Source organism: Scomber scombrus, chromosome 12 (genome assembly GCF_963691925.1).
Source record: "Scomber scombrus chromosome 12, fScoSco1.1, whole genome shotgun sequence".
Taxonomy (NCBI): Eukaryota; Metazoa; Chordata; class Actinopteri; order Scombriformes; family Scombridae; genus Scomber; species Scomber scombrus.
Window position 1 is genome coordinate 13,512,144 of NC_084981.1, and position 22,901 is coordinate 13,535,044.

Genomic DNA, 22,901 nt, shown 5'->3' on the forward strand with positions numbered 1-22,901 from the left:
ACATGCAGTGTACACTCACATATACACACAGACACACACATTTCTATTGCTGCAGAGATCACTTAGCCCAGGAGAAGAAGACACCGTCGCTGACAGAGTTGAGGCAAATTCTCTGGAGCAACAGGAAGCCAGTGGCACTTGTCAATCAAGTCTGGCCAAATCTGTACATTGGAGATGAGTGAGTAGAAAAAAAACAACCAGAAGCTTGAAATGATGTAACAGGATATAACAGTAGATCAGTTTGTGCAATATGTGGTGTTACTGCAGGTCTGTGGCACGAGACAAAGCCGCGCTCTCGTCTCTGGGTGTAACTCACATAGTGAATGCCGCAGCAGGTCGACACCGCATTAACACGGGTCAGCAGTTCTACAGTGACCTTGAAGTGGAGTACCATGGTGTTGAAGCCGCAGACCATCCCGAGTTTGACCTTCGACCTTTCTTCAGCACTGCTGCTCAGTTCATAGACAGTGCTCTGAAGAAAAATGGTCAGTGTGCAAATACAACAAACTGATTCAGACTTTAAACAGCAACATAGATGCACTTTTTGAAACACCTGAATTGCAGGTTATTTTTAGCATAGCTGCTGCCTGATGTGATACAGCCATGTCCAGGAGAGAAGCTGAAAACACGTTTCAGAGTTACAATGGTATAACAAAAATGCCTTGTTCTCTTTTTTGAATGTTATCTATTTAGAGCTGCCCAATTAATTTGCAATTTAATCCTCCATTCTTTTCCTCAGTTACCCCATTCATATTTATTCTAAGACATAAACGGTTTCCTTATTACACTATGTGCTACCTCATGCACTCTTTTAATATTTTTTTTTCATCATCTGTCAAATATTTGGTTTGTTAACTTGAACTTGTCATATCTTTGGGTAAAAATGAAAACAAACAGATAAATAACTATTTCAAATGAAAGCTAACTTTGTTTTCATGAAATGTCAGATATAAGTACCAAATAATCTGAGAGTGCATGCAAAGCATTAAGAATCAAACAAAGTAATCTCTACTGATTTTGCACTGTCCTGAATTGAGCGTTATTCTAGCACTTAATTTAAACGGTCTGTAAACCTGGATTACATTTTTGAGAAGTTTGAGTGGAAGCTGATGTGAGAGCACTCAGGATGATCATTTATCAGTTCAGTATAAACAGTTACACAGGCACACATACTTAGCATACAAAAACCTCCGTAACACTCACAGTGTTTGCTTAATTCGGTGAGTTTTTAGCCAGTTAAGGTTAGCCAGATTCTGAAGAGCAAACTAGTGTTTCATTGCATCACTGGATAAAATACAGCATATATTGAACTGTGCCACTGATTTGTCTTCCAGGGAAGGTGTTTGTCCACTGTGTAATGGGCGTCAGTCGCTCTGGAGCACTGGTTTTAGCATATTTAATGATCTGCCAGGGCCTGTCATTGGTGGAGGCCATCCTCGCTGTGCGTCTGACCCGAGACATTTGCCCCAACTCTGGATTTCTGGAGCAGCTCAGACAACTGGACCTGAGTCTGAATCCAAAGAGCGGAGAGATCACAGAGGATGACCACAACAATACGTCCTGATGTCTATGAACTTGCCTTTTCACCCTTGTTAGACATACACAATGTTTAAGAGACTGTTGAATCTAAAATAATTAAATCTTACAAGTAGGAATGTTCGTAGTGAGTCATCCATTACTGAATTAAATTAATTAAAGGTGGTTTCAAGTTGTAAGAGTATCTCTGGTCAAGCAACAATCAGTTAAGTCTAACAACTGAATGCTTCAAGTTTCCAGAAATAACTCTGCAGTGACAAATGCAAACTGGTCCCACACCTGTCTGCACATAAGTGAGATTCTTATAATGACAATGGTGCAAAACTCAACTCTTAATAAACTCTCTTTACTTTTTTATTAGCATTGTGTCACATGATTCAGTGTGTTTCTTTACCATATAAGCTGGAGGAAAGTAATCTTTGTCGCATTAGTGGTCTGAGATCACATTAAAGGGGCTGTGGGAAGGCAACTGTGTGCTTGTGTGTGTGTGTGTGCTTGTGTGTGTGTGTGTGTGTGTGTGCATGCGTGTGGGTGCGTCACGTTGTTGAGGTCAGGTGCCAGCTGCCTAAAAATATCATCTTAAACAGAGCTTGAGGGAGCAGTTACCGTTCCTTATCTGTAGTATAGCCTTCATGCCCACTGTGGAGGTAGGTCTCTGATGATACACACACACACACACACACACACACACACACACACACACACACACACACACACACACACACACACACACACACACACACACACACACACACACACACACACAGACACGCACACACATGTCCGCTGAGGAGAGACTGAGCTGTGGTCTGCAGTACGGCTCAGTGACGGATCCCAGACTCCAAACAGTTAAAAGAAAGAGGTAGGTTATTTTTTCTACCATAGTACTTTATTATAATTATGAACAATAATGTAAATCAGATTAACATTTAGGAAGCAATCAGCATTTGTTTTTGCCTAACTGTTATTCTGTAAGACAAACAATCATGAGCAGATCAGACACACCTGAACACTCATGTCCACCTGTAGCACATCCTCATGTGACATTACAACACTGTTTTACTCAAAACTGCTCAGTCTGAGAATGATGTGCACTTTGACGTGAAAATGACCATGAAGGTGCAGCAGATACAGCAGGAATAAAGAGTGAAACTGTATAAAAACCTTAGTTAATAAATGTGTTTATATAAGTATAATGTATAGTATAAAGTGTGTAAAATATACGGTAAATGAGCAATAAATGGAATGAATACTCAAATACTTTATGAATAAATTAGTAATTTCATTGATAAATAGCTTCAAATTAGAAATGTAGTGAAGATTTATAAATATAACAATAAAAACATTGATGAACGCATAACTACATTGCAATAGATTAATTCATATCTTGTTTTGGTATTATGCCATTTGTCAATCAATATGTCAATACATTTCATAAGAAGAAAAATATATTTACATAGCTTTTCAAAGAGGAAATAAATGGAGACTCTTTCTCAGTTTGTTGTGTCATAAATTCCACACTTTCTATTTCATTTGCCACTTCTGTTATCATTTACATGGAGTTTAAAACTGTACCGATATGTCACGGCATCATTTAACCATAACTCTCTCTACTGCCTGAACTTAGCTTTTAAAGAAGTGACATCTCCTTACCAAGAAAAGCTGTCGTTACATCTCACAGCTGATCAGCAACAAAACAATAAAGTCCCAGAGCAAGAACATGCATGGCGAAATGCACGTTACACCAACTACTTCATCAAAATCTATTTCCTTCTAAAAACAGTATTTCTTAATTGATTGTGAATTATGTTAATTTGCCCTTTAAAGCCCCTTTAAAATATGTATATAAGAATCATTTGATTGTAATTGATGGTAATAGTGTACAAATTGTTTCATTTTTGTACTTAAAACCCTTATAAATGTGTGAGTGTAGAGGAGCTAATGTATTTAATATTAGTTAATAAATCCTCCATAAACACACTGTAACAAATTTCACTGTAAAATAACAGTAAATTACTGGCAGCAGGGACACCAGTAATTTACTGTTATTTTACAGTCCATAAACTGTAATTTACTTTAACAGTATATTACTGTATTTTGGATTACAGTATATTACTGTAGGATAACGGTGGGTGTTGCGGTTATTTTACAGCGCATCTACCGTCATTCATTTAACAGTATAATACCGTTTTTTGGATTACAGTACATGACGGTAGGATAACTGGGTTATGGTAATTTTACAGCGCATCTACCGTGATTTAATTAACAGTATATTACCGTTTTTTGGATTACAGTACATGACAGTAGGATAACTGTGGGCTATGGTAATTTTACAGTATATGCCAGTGTGCTATAAAATCTGCTATTTTTGTATTTAATTCGTATAAAACCATACCAATTTAAAAAAGTATAAGTAGTATCAAATTCCCAGCCCGCAAGCTACCTCATAGTCATGGTGACGAAGCAAAATAAAGTTACCAAACTGTCTGAGATGTGTCTGGCATATGGTTTCTATGCATGCTGGCTCAATAAAGAGACATTATCATAACTGAATTGATTACATTTCATTTTGTTATTGCCAATCATTCCTGAACTCTGACCTTGAGACTTAAAGTAATAAGTTTGAGATCCCTTGATAAAGAACACAAAAGATTATACATTCCATAACACTGCTGTAATTTATTTAAGTTCTAATTTGTACAGCACTTTGTAAGATAAAACAACATTTAGAACATTTGTATTATAAAAATGACAAGGTAGCCTATATTGCATTACCACATTTGCCTCCAATAAAATCATTAATGACAGGCTTTACTGAACTCATGGGCAAAATAGTGTCAAGAACAGTGTAATACTGCATTTAAATAACATCGACAACAGTGTAACAGAACAGTCCAGCTTTTGCATGCGAACAATAAAAGTGAACGCGAAGAAAGAGAAGAGAGGGAGAAAGAGGAAGTGAACAGTGAGACTACTTGACTGCAGCGTTTGGCTGGTATCCTCAGTCACCAATGACGAGAGCCTGTAAAACAAAAAAACAAAAAATGAGCAACACAACATACTCGTACTATAAAAATCTACTGGAGGGAGGGTTAGGTTACTACATGGACTACTTAATAAAATGTGTTTGGTATGATTTTAATGTTACTCCTGGGAGGAACACACTGGCACACTGGCACTGGCACACCTTACTTCTCCATCTGGTGAGAGACGATTGCAGGTCCTCAATACTGCGGTCAAGTGAGCCGGCGTTCGTCTTTTCGTGGTCAAACCAGCCTCACCAACATTTCAAGTGCGCTCGTATTCCATAATGTATGGCAAATGCACATAGTTCGCTGATACGGAGCGAGTTTTCAAAATAAGACGTCGGTTATTCCAAGGCATAAAAAACAGACATGCCAATGTGATAGGCCACATAGTCTAGAATTTATTGATCTAAAATGCTAATTATTTTATTATGAAAAGGCTTGATGCTTTCATACCAATTTTTGACAATGGATGACATTTTCTCAAGAGTACGCTTACTCTCACTGACTTAGTATCAAACATGTATCATTTGAGAGGAATTCATCCTCAAAGTTCCTTCTTTTGCATTGGAAAACGGCACTATGTGCAATATTTACTTTACTGTAAAATCCCAATGATCCATAATTTCTGACAAAGGTTAATACACTTGACCCCAGGACCATCCTGACTGTTCACTCACTCAGTATCAAGCATATTTACTGTATCATTTTTGAGAAATTCTGCCTCAAAGTTCTTTCTTTTGCATTGAAAAAAGGCCTCATGCTCTATATTTATTCTACTGTAAAATCCCTTTGATCCATAATTTCTGACAAAGGTTAATACACCTGGCCCCAGGACCATCCTAACTGTTCACTCACTCAGTATCAAGCATATTTACTGTATCATTTTTGAGAAATTCAGCTTCAAAGTTCCTTTCTTTGCATTGAAAAAAGGCACTATGTGCAATATTTACTCTACTGTAAAATCCCTTTGATCCATAATTTCTGAAAAAGGTTAATACTATTGACCCCAGGGCCATCCTAACTGTTCACTCACTCAGTATCAAGCATATTTACTGTATCATTTTTGAAAAATTCAGCCTCAAAGTTACTTCTTTTGCATTGGAAAAAGGCACTATGTGCAATATTTACTCTACTGTAAAATCCCGTTGATCCATAATTTCTGACAAAGGTTAATACAATTGATCTCAGGACCATCCTGACTGTTCACTCACTCAGTATCAAGCATATTTACTGTATCATTTTTGAGAAATTCTGCCTCAATAGTCCTTCTTTTGCATTGAAAAAAGGCACTATGTGCAATCATGCCTCATGCTCTATATTTATTCTACTGTAAAAATCCATTTGATCCATAATTTCTGACAAAGGTTAATACACATGATCTCAGGACCATCCTGACTGTTCACTCACTCAGTATCAAGCATATTTACTGTATCATTTTTGAGAAATTCAGCTTCAAATTTCCTTTCTTTGCATTGAAAAAAGGCACTATGTGCAATCATGCCTCATGCTCTATATTTATTCTACTGTAAAATCAATTTGATCCATAATTTCTGACAAAGGTTAATACACATGATCTCAGGACCATCCTGACTGTTCACTCACTCAGTATCAAGCATATTTACTGTATCATTTTTGTGATGTGTTTTTGCCCATTGTATGATTTTCTGTGCTGACTGTGCTAAATGAGGTGGTGGGACCTGATGCAACATGTTGCTCATATGAGTTGTGGACGGACTTAAACAAAAAACATATTCAAGATAGTCAGTAGCTTACTGTTTGTATTTTTATTGCCTAAAGGCATCACCATTAACAGTATTTAACTGTATTCATGAAAAACGGTACATTACTGTATGAAATTCACTGTATTTTTACAGTAATTTGTTACAGTGTAGGCTTAGGAAAGAAGGCAACTTACCCTCGTTTGAGCGCCATTCCTCCACGTTTGACGGCCGTTGGAAAGGCAAATCTCTTGTTATAACACCGTGCATGCGCTTATACAGTGGAAAGTTACCAACTCAGGAAATAATAAAAATGCATAATTAAATATAAACATTAAATAAATGAAGGGAATTAAAACTAATTTTAATCTACAGTAACTATAAATAAATTCACTAAGCTAGTCAATCAGTCAAAATTTCTGTTTTGACTTTTAATTTGGCATTCTTGAAAAATAGAACACAATTATTTTAGAAGCATCAAGAGCATTGTCAAAGCTACAGTGACAGTGTTTGATATGGAATCAGTTCTTGCATACCTGGCTGACGTTTGCAATCTGACAAGGGCATAGAGAGAACACACGGAAATTAGCAGGGGAAATGGGGATTTTTATTTACTCAAAATGATCAAAAGAAATACACACAATATTGCATGTACTGTAAGTGATATATGGGTTAAAGGAGTGAGGGTTAGGTCAAGTGTATAAACCTTTGTCAGAAATTTTTGATCAAATGGATTTTACAGTAGAGTAAATATTTCACATAGTGCCTTTTTCAATGCAAAAAAAGGAACTTTGAGGGTGAATTTCTCAAAAGTGATACAGTAAATATATTTGAAACTGAGTGAGTGAACAGTCAGGATGGTCCTGAGATCAATTGTATTAACCTTTTTCAGAAATTATGGATCAAAGGGATTTTACAGTAGAGTAAATATTGCACATAGGGCCTTTTTCCAATGCAAAAGAAAGAACTTTGAAGCTGAATTTCTCAAAAATGATACAGTAAATATGCTTGATACTGAGTGAGTGAACAGTTAGGATAGTCCTGGGGTCAAGTGTATTAACCTTTTTCAGAAATTATGGATCAAAGGGATTTTACAGTAGAACAAATATAGAGCATGAGGCATGATTGCACATAGTGCCTTTTTTCAATGCAAAAGAAGGGCCTTTGAGGCAGAATTTCTCAAAAATGATACAGTAAATATATTTGAAACGGAGTGAGTGAACAGTCAGGATGGTCCTGAGATCAATTGTATTAACCTTTGTCAGAAATTATGGATCAAAGGGATTTTACAGTAGAGTAAATATTGCACATAGTGCCCTTTTCCAATGCAAAAGAAGTAACTTTGAGGCTGAATTTCTCAAAAATGATACAGTAAATATGCTTGATACTGACTGAGTGAACAGTTAGGATGGCCCTGGGGTCAATAGTATTAACCTTTTTCAGAAATTATGGATCAAAGGGATTTTACAGTAGCGTAAATATAGAGCATAAGGCCTTTTTTCAATGCAAAAGAAGTAACTTTGAAGCTGAATTTCTCAAAAATGATACAGTAAATATGCTTGATACTGAGTGAGTGAACAGTCAGGATGGTCCTTGGGTCAATAGTATTAACCTTTGTCAGAAATTATGGATCAAATGGATTTTAAAGTAGAATAAATATAGAGCATGAGGCATGATTGCACATAGTGCCTTTTTTCAATGCAAAAGAAGGACTTTTGAGGCAGAATTTCTCAAAAATGATACAGTAAATATATTTGAAACTGAGTGAGTGAACAGTCAGGATGGTCCTGAGATCAATTGTATTAACCTTTGTCAGAAATTATGGATCAAAGGGATTTTACAGTAGAGTAAATATTGCTCATAGTGCCGTTTTCCAATGCAAAAGAAGTAACTTTGAGGCTGAATTTCTCAAAAATGATACAGTAAATATGCTTGATACTGAGTGAGTGAACAGTTAGGATGGTCCTGGGGTCAGGTGTATTAACCTTTGTCAGAAATTATGGATCAAAGGGATTTTACAGTAGCGTAAATATAGAGCATAAGGCCTTTTTTCAATGCAAAAGAAGTAACTTTGAAGCTGAATTTCTCAAAAATGATACAGTAAATATGCTTGATACTGAGTGAGTGAACAGTCAGGGTGATCCTGAGATCACGTGTATGAACCTTTGTCAGAAATTATGAGTCAAAGGGATTTTACAGTAGAATAAATATAGAGCATAATGCCGTTTTTCAATGCAAAAGAAGGACCTTTGAAGCTGACTTTCTCTCAAATGATACATGTTTGATACTAAGTCAGTGAGAGTAAACGTACTCTTGAGGTGCAAAATGTCAAAAATTGGTATGAAAGCATCAAGCCTTTTCATAATAAAATAATTAGCATTTTAGATCAATAGCTTCTAGACAATGTGGCCTATCACATTGGCATGTCTGTTTTTACTGCCTTGGAATAACTGACGTTTTATTTTGAAAACTCGCTCCGTATCAGTGAACTACGTGCATTTGCCATACATTATAGAATACGAGCGCACTTGAAATTTTGGTGCGGCTGGCTTGACCACGAAAAGACGAACGCCGGCTCACTTGACCGCAGTTCCTCAATCCTCCCGTTCCTTCCCGTTTGTGGTTGCACAGCCAGTTCTATAATGTCACAAGTTAACACAAGTTAGTTATATCTTAACATTGTAATTAGCGATTAACTTTAATTATGTAGTATTCTCTAAGATGTTCATTTAAATAAATGCCTGTTAAGCCACTATCGCCGCATGGAGTAACACAATAGTGAGAGCCCTTGAATTTGCAGCAATACGACGAGTATAATTACTAACTGTATGATCAGTGGTGACTTTCCCGGGACTTTTTCAAAGACAGCGCACAGTTGGTGACGTGTTTTACCTCACCCAGCAGCGGTTGGTCCGCCAAAGAGAGTATATTAGCTAATCTGCTGCAGACCTAGCTACCTGAAGGTAGCTCGCTCCAGGTGAAGCCGTTTGGCGTGTCGCCTACTGTTTTTTCAAGTAACGTCGTCTGCGTGACGTCACACAGCCGACAGCCGCCACAGAGAATCAAACTGAGATCTTAAGAGATTACTGCCTTTACTGCCTTTTTGGTCATTTCAAATGAGTCAAATGATGTCCTATCTTATTAACAAAACTATTTACTGAAAGGCTGGACAACTAGTGTGCTGTTAATAGACTGGCCTGTATTTGTATGAATTTTTAAATGAAGTTAAATTAATAAATGATAGGATAATGACACAAACTTGAATATAAAATAACTTTATAAAGGTCAGCAAAAGCTATAGCTAAGTGAGTTCAAGCTAGCAAGAGAGCTTGCTTCTTTTAGTCATATGTAGCAACCTGAATTAATGAAACAGTCCTAACAAAACATCTGAAATGTCAACAGTTCAATAATCATGCAGACAAAACAACACTGGACACTACCAAGCATAACTTTACTTTACCTGCTCTGTTGAACTCCACTTGGACTTCTCTGGCTGGTATGATGACAAAGCTGTGCTCTCCAAAGTCAAGTTCTTGTCACTCAAAAATGAATAGTTTAAGGACTTTGAGCAATAAAAAAGCACTATCAACAAAATGGAGGCATAAGACCGCAATCATCAGTTAGATGATGATGGATAGTGACTGGACTTGAGAAGGGATGATAGCACATGTATCCACTGCTTGACAGAAAATACTGTTTAATGCTGTTAAATGACAGTTTCTTATTGTTAACTGAACATTAACTGTTAATTTACATGTAAACACGAATATTTAACAGTAATTTACAATTATTATAAAATACAGTAAAATACTGTTGTAATCCACCGTAAATTTACAGCAATTCATTATAAATACTGTTTAATGCTGTTCAAATACAATTATCTACTGTTATTTTTAATTGACCGATTTAACTGTTAATTTACATGTGAGGGATGAATATTTAACAGTATTTTACAATTATTATAAAATACAGTAGGATACTGTTGAAAATCCACCGTAAATACACAGTAATTCGTTACAGTGCAGGTAGCATGTAACACTTGTTATATCACTTGTGTGTAGGTGCTTTGTACATCAATCTATGCAGCTTTGGATCAGATAAACATGTTCATCGTCTCTTTATAAAGTATAACACTGAGTGTGTTTTGGTTCCTGGTCAGCAGACGTGAACCATGTCCTCCTGTGTGGTGAAGTCCAGAGGTAAAAACCCGTACACGGCTGTTCAGGTAGACCCAGACAGTGATTACATCACACCAGGAACATTAGACCTGGAGCAGCTGTTCTGGACTGGCACTGGGGCTCAATATGCACACGTCAACCAAGTTTGGCCTGGTGTCTTCATCGGGGATGAGTGAGTAGATGCATGCACGGCACTCACCCTTTAAACCGGCCAGCTGTGTCAAAATCCATGATGACAGCTTCATATTGTGTGTGTGAAACAGGAAGACGGCTCTAGAGCGGCCTGGCCTGAGTGATTTGGGTATTACACACGTTCTGAATGCAGCAGAGGGGAAGTGGAACAATGTGCTGACTGGTGCTGATTACTACACTGACATAAACATCCAGTACTACGGTGTAGAGGCTGATGACAAACCCACCTTCAACATGTCCCAGTACTTCTGTCCTGCAGCCAAGTTTATCCATGAGGCTCTCAGTCACCAACAAAGTGAGTCCTGGAGGAGAGGAGGGGCATGTGTGACACTCAAAACTCAAAACCATTCTCTCTTACATGCTTTAATGTTGTATGTCTCCACTGAATTTATATCATTTTGCTCTAGATAAGGTGCTGGTTCACTGTGTGATGGGTCGGAGTAGGTCAGCGACCCTGGTCCTGGCATACCTGATGATGACGCACAATTTGACTGTGGTGGATGCTATTGAGCACGTACGACAGCACCGTTGCGTCCTACCCAATCACGGCTTCCTCAAACAGCTCAGAGCTCTGGACATCAGCCTGCAAGAGGAGAAGCTGCAACAAAAAAGACAAAAACAAGACCAATAATGTAGATAGATAGAGAAGACTAGATAACTTACTAGGTTACTTTTTTCTCTGAATTCATCTCAGGTATCGTTAGCGTTATTAAAAATGTTCTTTGTAACTATTGTATAATTTATGTTTATAATGTTTTTCATGTATGTGCCATATCTGACACTGAAGGATGTGATCTCTGGCATTGTACTGCTTCTCTGTGTTGTGCAGTAGTGTGTTTTAAAAGATCTGGATCAGGGAATGAGAGTAAGCCAGTTCAAATGTGGCACTGACCTGAATTAACTGATCATATCTAGACCGGATGAAGCAATGTCTCAGCTTTGCTTCGGTTTCCAGCAGCAAAGTTGTGTCTGATTCATTAGTAGGGGGAAAAAAATGGTGATATCGACCAACCTGCAGTTTAACACACTGATATTTCCAAACCTCCATTGTCTTATATCTAAAAACCAAACAGTAATTTCAGACCACCAGGATATTACTCTTCTTTACATGCTGATTATACATGAAAGCTGTACAGTGGATTTGTATGAAATTTTAAAAATGATACTTTTGTTTCTATACCTGCCAAGGTATGATTACACAAACATATGACACACTGTTAATCATCCCACGTCTGTTTTAAAAGGTATATGTCAGTATACACAATTCAGTGTCCAGACTAATCATTTTTGTTGTCAAGACTTTGATGGAACTTAATTAAAGGTATGAAGTGTATTTCATGGTGTGTTTGAAAGTTTGGCCAATAAAGCTGATTCTGATACATCATGTTGTGACCATGACAGTAGACGATGCTTCAGCGATGGATGTTGCTACAAATACTAAAACATGGACGCTTCACACACATCTTCAACTTTGGAACTCAAATCTGAGTTATGGTGCTGAATAATGGCCAGAAAAATGTTTTTGTACAACATAGTGATGCCACAGTGAAGCTATCCTTTGAGATACAAAATGTCATCACTTTGTCTCAGTAGACATTTGTGATAAAACTTGTCAATAAGCGTATGAAATCTTCAGTCAAAAACATGTTTAGAGAGAACACAGTGACCTCTGACCTGCGAATTCTAATCAGTTCATTATTGAATCCAAGTCGGTGTTTGCACCTACTTTGAAGAAATTCCTTCCAGGTGATCCTGAGACAAAATGGTACAGATATACAGACAACCTGAAAAATAATTCCACCAACCAAGGCTGTCGCTGAGGTGTGAAGAATAAAAGAAAAATCAATAACTTGAGACCACAGAGATCAACCTCTTAAGTTTTATTTGTCAGTGTTAGACATCACGGTCTAGCACAGAGATGGGCAACTTCAGTGATCCTGGGATGAGGAAGAAAAGGTCTTGTAAGGCTTTTTGGTGTATCAGATCATAAAAAAAAACAAAAAAAAAACAGGCCATTTAATGGAGGGACAATACAAATCATGGTAGATTTGCAAGTCTCAAAACAGCTCTTGTAAAACTCAGGAAAACTGTAATTCTTGCCCATTATTGTGACATTAGAAGGATATTTCCATATTCAGGACAGTGATATTCAAGTATTGAGTGACGTGCAGACCGCGATTTAACACAAAATAATTTGAAATCTGATTTGGGGAAATTGTTTAAATAAAATTAATGTAACATAAACCAACATGGTCCATTTATATCACAGCTGACATTCCTGGTGTTGGGGTACGAACAAAACAGAGAAAAGGTCAGCAATAATCCTTGCTGTAATCCTCTGACAGAGAACATTAAAATATAATCACACATTTCCATCAATACCAGTTACTGTACCTGCATTTTAGAAATGTGTGGCAGTGACGCATCAGTAGTCTAGCTCTGGAAGTGTCCCAGGACAGATAAACACAGGTTCATAAAGCCGACAGGCCACTGCTCATCAAGTCTTCAAAATTTGTAACATTTACAGAGAAAGAAAAAAGGCACTCATTACTTCAAGCAGCTCAAACACACTGTTGGATGTCAGACACTGTCGTCGACATGGTGAAGTTGACAGTTAATGGTGATCACAGGACTTGATGGGCAGAGGCCTGGAGACATTTAACAAGACTAAGTCAAAACCCAGTGTATGGCTGTAACGCTATCAGGCTTAAAATGTGAAAAAAGATACAGGAAGTGCTGACATGTGGCGACACCCGGCTGAGGCGACTGATGAAGCTCCACTACTGATGGCTGACCAATGGTGTGGCTTCATCACTTCATAACCTAACGTCATCACTCAGTTAGTGACTCGGTAACAGACTTTCATGGTTATAAGACTGGCGTTCCAGCCATAAAGTGTGCGCTTAACGGAAAAACATAGTTGTGTAACTGGCCTGTTAAATTAAAACATACAACTCAAATCAGAACAGATTAAAAATAAGGTTTCAAATAAATCATTACTGCACTCTCAATGCAGTATCCAACCCCTCCCTTGACAAGAATATTTATTCTTTAGACCTTTGTTTATGTGTCCTCCCGTCCTAGAATTAGCCTCCTGTGCATTGATACTGTCTCAGAGGGGAAGAAACAACAGACTTGTGAGATGTCAACACAAGTGCTGGCAGTAGAGTCTGATGAGCGTCAATACAGCCGGATGCTGAATCGGTCAAGAGCCAAAAAACAAAACAAAAATCCAACATTTCGAAATAATCCCCCCCCCCCCCCAAAAAAAAAAAAAAAAATCTGCCCATGAAACAAGATTTCCCATTAAGATCCTTTGAGTAAAGTAAAATAATTCCATCCTGTGGCGTTCTCATAATTCCTTCATGGTATCATTTATATTTAAACTGACTGACCCCTTAACTATTGACTCTTGGCTGCATGATCCTCTATCGGCCCCAAGTGGACGACACGGAGACAGGCACACACGTCAGGAGGTACCCAACAAACTATTTGTGAGAAATGATGCACGAATGGTTTTTAAAAAATGGACGGGTTGCTGATCAGGCTACACGAATTGAAAGTAGAACTTGTAGAAAATAGTAATTATGGGTCAGAGTTGCGTTGAGGCAGGGTGGCTACGAGGTTGCAGGCTGAAGAAAAAGTTGCCCTGAAGTCCTCAGTTGAAGTTGGGCTTCTCTGGGAAGGTGCAACCTGCTTGTCTGATGATGACATTGGCAGCATAATGAGCAGCTTTCACGCACTGAACCAGCGGTTTCTCCTGGACCAGCTCAGACAGGAAACCTGCATTACAGAGGGAAAAACTTTTCAATAAAAGTCACAGGAAACAAAAGAGGAAGCACAATTGAACCTAGAAGTGTATCTCTCACACACACACACACACACACACACACACACACACACACACACACACACACACACACACGAAGGACTTACCTCCTACAAAGGCATCACCTGCACCGGTTGTGTCCACAAGGTCCTTGGGATCAATCTTCAGTACAGGGAAAGTCTCAACTTTGTCACCTGAACACACAGATGAAGAACATTCATACCTCGACCAGAAAATGAGACAAGATGACAAATAATAACATGAGGAGGAAAGTAAAGAAAAACTAGAAAATCTTACTGAAGATAACTGTTTCATCCTTTCCCTGGGTCAACACGACAATCCTCTGTCTCTTCTTGTTCTCTTTTGGCAAAGCCTGGGCTTTCTTGGCAATTTCCTTAATGTCCTTGGTCTACAGAAAAAAAAAAACATAATTAACACAATCATGAATACATGAAAAAGCAGCACAAATCATGTGTAAAAGCTACATGAGATTGTGCATCTACTCACCTTAAAGTCTTGCTCTTTAGCAAACGCAGCTGCCTCCTGGGGAACAAAAAGATAAATATTTTACCCACACTGATGCGCCAATCATCAACATCTGTGAGTACCTGAAGACTTTACAGTGAAAGTGCCTCTCACCGTCTCATTGCCGAACAGCACATCAACGTAGGGCATGACCTTCATGAGGTTTTCCTTGAAGAACTGGCAGATGAAGGGTGCAGAGAGATTCAGGCAAAACAGCTTGTTATTTTCGGACGCGTGCTTCGCCACTTTCAGGATGGACTCCAGAGAGACAGTCAAGAAGAAACCCTGGAAGCAAACAGTGACATTGGGTCAAGACTGATGTGCTTTTTATATCCTGATGGGCTCTAATGAATGATATTCAGTGAGGTCTTGGACAGAAAATGCACATGTGTGTCTTGAATTTCCCCTGAGGGTGCTCTGATGGTTATCCATTGGTACAAAGGTGACGTTACAGGACTCAAGTTGACCTCAATATCACAAGAAAGTACTTCTACTCACAGCAATGTAATAGACTTTGGCTTTTTCCACCAGCTTCCAGTTTTGTTCCAGGTCGAGATGTTTGTCTTTCTTGTAGCAGTTAGCAGCAGCTAGGTTAGCTACCAGAGACCTGAGAGAGGAATAAGAGATGAAGAGTTACAGATAGATGACATCTTAACGAGGTACATACAGTATGGTTATTATTTTTAATCATCCACCTGTTATCTCCAGTGATACAAGCAGCACATGTCCCTGTGGGCTCTTCATCTTGCTCGTAGTAGTGGGCTTCGATGTGTGCTTCCTCGGCCTTCTGCATCAGGATCTCTCCAAACTTGTCTTTGCCAATGCAGCCAAAGAACGTTCCCACCTTATGTGGTTCTTGGATCATCCACTAGAGACAACAAGAGCATCTCTTATCAGCAGATGTCAGATGTTACAGTAAGGGTTACACAAAGCATCGACGTGGTGACAGAAGATGATGGCGATGAGTTTGTGATGTAAACAACTGACCTGAGCAATCTTTATGGAGTTCTGTGTGGCTCCTCCGGCATGGTACTCAACTTTGAACTTCTTCACCAGCTCCTCAAATCTACACACAGACACATAAACTCATGTAATTCACATTATTCATCTTTGCTATAGAAGATTCAATGTCATGTCAAGTGTCTTTCTGGCTAAGTGCTAGAAAAAATAATCACTGTTGCTCGACACACTGAAGGCCTGTCTACAAAAGTGTTCAGCCACATTTTTAGTTGTCCATCTAACGCACATCTGATACACTTAAATTTTGATCAATCAATTTGTCTTTACAGGTTGCACATAGGAAAGCATTTTACTTGCGGTTTATGCCATCCAAAGCATCTTTCTAGGTTTCAGGAGTTTTTTTTCCATTTAAATCATTTACATTGAACACATATGACCTAGACAGCAGTACTGCACCTGAATGCATCCTGTGTGGACACTGATGCTGCAACTCTGCTGACATGCTGCTTACACTGTAAAGCCTGTGTAGATATTGTGAATCTATTATGACAGGATGCTGAGCGTAAATCATTTTTCTGTGTTGAGCGAACTGTGTCGAACTGGTAACTGTGTTGATGCAAATAACTGAAGCAGCATTTTCATGCTCCGCTTGAGGGTAAAGCGTCTCTAATTTACCATGTTATGCAATCTAAATATAGCAGCCACATCAACCTACACACAGATACGTGTTGTGTGGATTATGTGAGCGTTAGAGACAGTGTGTTGGGAACTATGACAGGCCCACTGCTGTTAAAGGTCCTGAGACTAAGCCAGAGGTTGCTGTGGGTGACATCTAGGGGAAGGAGAGAAAAATGGAGTTGGGGAGGGGGTTAAGAGTGACTGTCTTTTCTAGAAATTAGTTGTTTTGGGGTTTTTTGCTGAGACTTTGGTTAAAACATGTGTGGACTTTCAGGATTTCACAACTGTGCAGTTATAAAAAGGGAACATGTTTGAACATTTGTCACGTATTGGAGAGGTAAACGATGGAAATACAGAGTTCACTTTACAAACTTATCTAGCAGGAATGTGCGATTGGCCACTGCAGCACCTTGCAGTAAAATTTAAGCCTGGCTCAATGTTTCACCAAACTGATTCTTTGCCAAAATACATAAAAACTGACCAGTGGCTTCCCTACTGAACCCTCATCCACCCACTCAGCTCCTGAGGCAATGGCCGACTCTCAAATGAAATAAACATAAATATTTTGTACATAGACATGTCATTCTCTTAAGTGGTTAAATAAAGGTTGGCTCAGACTTTTAAATAATTAGCTATATGAAAGATCAGTTGCAGTAAAAGTCTGACTGTAAAAAAAAACAACCTGAAAATCTTCCATTTAAAAACCTTAATTTTTACTAAAGGAATATATGCAATCCCTCACATAACGATGGAGAGTCCGAATACATCAGTGTGACCCTCTCTAGCCCACAGCTTTCTTATCTCCTGCTGTTCAATGTTTGCTTTCGGACTCTTGTCTCAAAGGGATGGGGAGGTGAAGTGTCCTGGTTTGTTATTGGCTGAGACTGGCTCTGTGCTGGCTCTGCTGCTCTGCTATTGGCTGTCTATAAGGGAACGGAGGTCAATCGTGGGGATTTCTGGCGTGCGCCTGTTTTGACTGGACGACTCCAGAACAGAGAGGAGCGAACTCAGTGTGAATTCAGACGTAACAACTTTATACAAATCCTGTTACAAGATGTGCTAAACATGTGTATAAGAGCTTGACTACAGTCTATATTCTAATTAAATGTTTTATATACTGATATACGAACAGTTCTTTGTGTTTGTCCTCTGCCAGGATCTGGTCGTTGGGCTTCAGAGTGTACCTGCAAATAATTAAAAGGGGGAAAAAAAGAGGAGTTAGTTTCAACAAGTCATCAAATGCTGAACCAGGATCTGATCCAGGATCTGTTTTATGTTTATCTAGATAAGAATTGTGTAATGTTGCCAGTGTTGTTCACGCCTAAGGGAAATATTGATGAACTAATTCAGCCATTAAATCACAGATACTCTTTTTTACTATCTAACACCATCTGAACACTCAGTCCAAATCAATATGTTGGTCAACACGCTGAACACAATCTGGTTTCCTCGAAAGTCAAAGGAGGTTGGGGATTAAGGAGCAGTTTTAGTCCTGCTTTATTCTGTGTGAGACTGAATTAGACTTGTAGTCGGCTACTTGAGCTCTAATCCAGGGGTTTACGCAAGGGGTTTGAGGGTGGACTCTGACCTGGAGCCCAGAGGGGCCCTTTGCCCCGGTCACCTCGGTGTGACAAAGCTCGGACAGACAGCAGAAAACGCAATTACTTAAATAAGATAATATCTTGTTTACTGTACAAGAAATTATCAAAATCTTGTGACTTCTTCTAATACAGGAACATTTGCTGAGTCACACTTAGTTTTTTTGTGCTCTGTTCACCTTTGTAATAATAAAATGTGAATATAATGACAGAACAGGGACAGGCACTGTTCATCTTGTTCAGCCAGAACTGTGAAATCGGCGTGACCTCAATGTAATGTAATGATACTCTGTCTTATTTCATTTGCTGTATTCTCTCATATTACATTATCTTCAATGATTGACTTGCTTATGAGCAGCCAGTCGCTGGAGTGACCTCACTTACACAGAATGTCGGTTTCACTCAATCTGATGGCGGTTGCTTTATGGAGATTTTAGAGCAGCAGAAAGATGTCCTCATGCTCGGACGTGGAGTTTATACACCATTGGAATAAATATGAATTCATTATTATCTCTTTATTCTTTTGTGTGTGTAACTCCTCGGTACACTTCAATCATGATTTTCGGGATGTGCTTTAAATGAGGAGCAGGTTTTTGTTGTGTGTCGTAGTTAACACGCACTCTGAGCTTTACTCAGCTAATCAGAAACAAACAGTCAGGTGACTATGATTTTATTTCAGTGCTTCAGGACTTACTTGTCCAAGAAGTCCTTATCCACCACAGCAGAGATGTCCAGCAATGGGTTTCCCATCCCAAAGAGTGAGTTAGGGCTGAAACACAAAAGACTAAATGTTAAAAACAAACAACACAATCTTAAAAGACTTTGTTTAATATGAAAGCATTAAATACTTTTTCCTCTACATCTCTGTAAATTTTAGCATTTTTACATTCACTCAGCTGGCATGACAGTAATAAAAAGAACACTTTGCCATGTTGTCTTTACTTTCTGAAACTCTTCTTAATAGTTAAACTACATTTGAGATGAGTTATAGCTTTACACCAGTTGGTTGATTCATTACAAGAACAGACAGGCCTCGTTTCAGCACTCAGACTAAGAAAGGCAGATGTGGTTGCTTTCTCCTCTGAGTGTGCTGAACTTTTAAACCAGTGCTTACAATTACTTGGCAAAACTCATATTTCTTTCCTTGTGACTTTGATCATGTGACTCCTAAAACCTTCTGTTCACACAAAGAAAAGCAGAAATCACAGAAATAGTGCACATCCGAGTGAAAGTTTAGAAACAGATTAATCAAAGAAAAACAAATAATTATATGACTGTGGTCGACAGTGAGGACCTAGTCAGCGATGTGTGTAACTGCATAATTAAATTCTATACAACATCAGGCCAGGATAACGTGTGTGTGTGTGTGTGTGTCTGGTTGTGCATTGTGTCCTTTCTTAAAGCAACAACTGAGCACAAAGCATGAAAGCAAACTGTAGTTTTGTGATGTCAAAATATACTTTCAAAAAATCATAACCGGCATGCCCTCCACTGGTGCACAATAAAATGAAACTAAAAGAGACTCAGAGTCTTGTGTCAGTGCATAACATTTTCCTGTGTACTTACATATCAATAAGCAACACAGTCAGCCGTCAACAATTGTGGTTTTTCTGTAAGCAAACACTGAATGATCCGCATGTAACACGGCTACAATACAAAAGAGTTCATGGTAGCACGAGATCTGTATCCTGGTGTCGCTTCTTGCCTGCATGCTAGCCTTCGATGTCGACACAATCTTGTCAGTGTTTCTGGGAATAACACAGATGGAGCAGGTCTTCGAACACGGCCCCTAACAGATGACACACTCCACATGAACATGTGCTAACATATTTTCCCATGTTCTCTCTGTGCTCGCCCCAGGGCAGGACTTAATGTACTAAGAAGCACCAACATGCATGACTGGCTTTTGAAAAAGCAAAGAGGAAGAGATGTAATTACCCAACAGACAATGACTCATATTTTATAGATATGTTTCTGTCTCTGAAATCTAGAAAATGCATCTGTCCAAGAGATGCCACACCCTTACTATCATTTCCTAGAGCACTTACATCTGCCAATATGCAGTCCAGATGATTTCAGGGCTTCTGCAGCCTATTATACTAAACCATCCCTGCCTTTAGGTCTGTTCTCTGTATCTCAGCTCGGTCTTACCTTGCAGCAGGCATGATGTCTCTCTCTCTGTGTACTGGCTAGAACCCGTCAGACCTGTTGAGCTACCTAAAACCGGCTCAGAAAGAGCTCAGCATTCAAAAACTTCACAATTTCAGCTCAGTGTGCATCGATTTTACCCTGCAACCACAGCTCCTCCTACTGTAGCCTGACTATTGGTGGCATCTGGAGGAGGACGGGCTAGGACAGTCTGTCTCTGTCTAGTGATTGGCTTGTCATGCCTACCACAGCCTCAAACAGTCCCTTGCCCTGAAGCTAAATTACATCGTGAGAAGCGTGCTGATTATAGAGGCTGCACAGATACTATGATATAATAGCACATTTCTTTAGAAACAAGGGAAGCCACTGTGCCAGATTTATTCAAGAAAAAAAAATAACCCCACCAAAACAATGCATATTAAAAACCACGTGACTACTGCAAATCAGTTTTGAGAGAGCAGGAAAGCTTTCTCTGCAACGACTGCAATACCAAACAGCAAAGCAATCCGCGGCATTGAATAGCTAGTTATTGATAGGGCAGGCTGAGTGCCCAGATCAGTCCAAGTATTTCTTTCTGCACATTATAAACATGCAGGAGCAGCTGATGGTCACGTTGGCCTCACACCGGCACACCTATCTACAGCTACACTTCAGCAGCCTGTTGCACCAGCTGTGTGTACCTCAAACTTACTTATAATATAAATTACTACTAAGTTGTGATTTATGCATAACTAAAAATAAAAGCAACTGCACAGCGGAGATGACTTACAACACAACTCTAAGTACATACTACATAGGGTAAGTGTACATCATTATTACATAAACATACTAATGGTAATACAGCAGGTTTTCCCTTCCCACACATCATTTTAATTAACTTGCATGCCATCCTGCAATACAATAATCCAGTCGAGACCTAATGTATAGATATATTTCAATATCTATCAACCCCGTGTGCTCATCTATTGATATAGCCGTATATTTCATGATCTATCTTATCACCATGTGCTACACTGCCAAATGCCTCATGCTATGCAGAAAACTAAAGCGCACGGTAACCATGACGATGGAAACTCAATCTATGAGCATTGATTGGCTACTTGCCTCAGCTATGTCTTTAACACGAAAGTCATAAATAGTACTGTTAAGGTTATGCCCAAAGTAACATGGGTGCAACCAATGTTAGTAGCTGGTTTAATTCACGTACAACCAACTATTAGTTACTTAAGTCTCTAGTGTTGACTTTATAGCCTAACTAAGGAGATAACTTACATACAGCTTGTGCTACACACACACGCTGTTAGCTGCACCTAACGTGGTCACATCAAAGCACATTTGCACCGCCCCCCTCTCCTCAAATAACAGACTTTCAATGAGCTCAAGACACCAAAAAACAGACCAACCTTGCCATTTCATGCACGCATTTGTGATTTTAACACTGTAAACAGAATATATTAGCAGTGACTTAAACAACTCGGTGAGCTGTCGTGTCTCCTTTGCTTCGCACACAAGCAATTTGTTAGCTTTTTCTTTTTTTTCCTCAAATTGCGGTCACCTTAGTTTGGCTGGAGACTTTTTGACCGGAGACTTTTTGACCGGAGATTCCTTCTTCTCCTCGGCAAGTTTGAGTTTCTTAGCTTTTGGTTCGTCTGAGGCCATGGTTGACGGAGAAGAGCACGTTGCAATCACCTTAAACCGGTGTGAGAAATGCGGCCGTGCTAAGCTAAGAAAAGGGATTTTGATACCCTGAGTTCAGCCTCACAGGCTGGGTGACGACCCGAAAGAGCTCCACCAATCAAAAGCCGCATATATGAAGATCTGCTGCACACATGGCTGCCCACTTTTACATAAAGATAAGATTGTAAAGCTCATATCTGCACTATGAAAAGTCTATTTACACATAGAGCCAAACTGGACAGATATCTGGTCAATATTTTGTACAGTTAACTGTATTCTCTTCAAAAACCTGTAATAGCTGTTCTCACTTTGAATATATTTTACATCTTTTTATTATAAATGTCTTTCTTTCTCTTTTATAATATTTAGGATTACTTAACTTTATGTAGGCCTATATTTTTGACTGTGATGAACCACAGCATCAAGGCAAATCCTTTGTATGTGGGAACCTACATGGTAGGGCTGGATATCAGTTGATACATTAAGGTATTGGCTGAAATAAATTAATACCAAGCAGTATAGAAACGTCTCCTGTCAAACGATACCTGCAAACGATCCTTTTTGCACCCAGAGCTAGAAAATATGATATGGCCTATTTGTATTGTGTTCTTCGATTAAAAGCGACATGTGATTGGCCCACTGCCACAGCAGCATACATATATTAATAATTTGAAGACTTTCAAAATGTATTTGTGTAAAAATCAAATCATTTAGATGTGAAGTGGTGGCATTTTATGCAGTTTAATGCTTCTATTCACATGATGGGTATCGAATGAAGTACTCAGTTGGTATCAGTAACTGGCAATAAACTCTGATTTGGACTCTGTTGTTCT

The 22,901-nt window shown here is 38.8% G+C and overlaps 2 protein-coding genes across 3 annotated transcripts; one reads left to right on the top strand and one right to left on the bottom strand.

The window, feature by feature from the left end:
- Positions 1-2: 2 nt before the first annotated feature.
- On the top strand, positions 3-11,284 carry LOC133992298 (uncharacterized). The gene is made up of 6 exons (XM_062431017.1): positions 3-178; positions 268-491; positions 1,335-1,557; positions 10,451-10,633; positions 10,725-10,948; positions 11,061-11,284. Exons 1-6 carry the CDS (start codon positions 3-5, stop codon positions 11,282-11,284), a joined length of 1,254 nt encoding a protein of 417 aa, XP_062287001.1.
- Positions 11,285-12,520: 1,236 nt separating this feature from the next.
- On the bottom strand, positions 12,521-22,086 carry adka (adenosine kinase a). Of its 2 annotated transcripts, none has more exons than XM_062431063.1 (11): positions 21,947-22,086; positions 18,938-19,012; positions 17,776-17,829; positions 15,995-16,073; positions 15,703-15,875; positions 15,506-15,614; positions 15,122-15,292; positions 14,990-15,025; positions 14,780-14,891; positions 14,590-14,676; positions 12,521-14,436 (listed from the first exon to the last, which is right to left on the bottom strand). In XM_062431063.1, the coding sequence occupies exons 1-11, from the start codon at positions 22,048-22,050 to the stop codon at positions 14,312-14,314; spliced, it is 1,125 nt and encodes a 374-aa protein (XP_062287047.1). In that variant the 5' UTR covers positions 22,051-22,086; the 3' UTR covers positions 12,521-14,311. The 2 variants fall into 2 exon arrangements, with proteins under 2 accessions (XP_062287047.1, XP_062287048.1); XM_062431064.1 differs by lacking the exon at positions 21,947-22,086 and adding an exon at positions 20,395-20,532.
- Between the last annotated feature and the right edge of the window lie 815 nt (positions 22,087-22,901).

Bases quoted from the DNA above. Each gene is read 5' to 3' on its own strand.
- LOC133992298 (XM_062431017.1), top strand. From the start codon at position 3: ATGCAGTGTACACTCACATATACACACAGACACACACATTTCTATTGC. The intron at 179-267 runs GTGAGTAGAAAA...GTGTTACTGCAG, and splicing joins AATCTGTACATTGGAGATGA to GTCTGTGGCACGAGACAAAG. The intron at 492-1,334 runs GTGCAAATACAA...TTTGTCTTCCAG, and splicing joins TCTGAAGAAAAATGGTCAGT to GGAAGGTGTTTGTCCACTGT.
- adka (XM_062431063.1), bottom strand. From the start codon at position 22,050: ATGGCCTCAGACGAACCAAAAGCTAAGAAACTCAAACTTGCCGAGGAG. The intron at 19,013-21,946 runs GTGACCGCAATT...TTTGTGTTTCAG, and splicing joins AAGTCTCCAGCCAAACTAAG to CCCTAACTCACTCTTTGGGA. The intron at 16,074-17,775 runs GTTCGTATATCA...GTCTGTGTGTAG, and splicing joins GAGGACAAACACAAAGAACT to ATTTGAGGAGCTGGTGAAGA.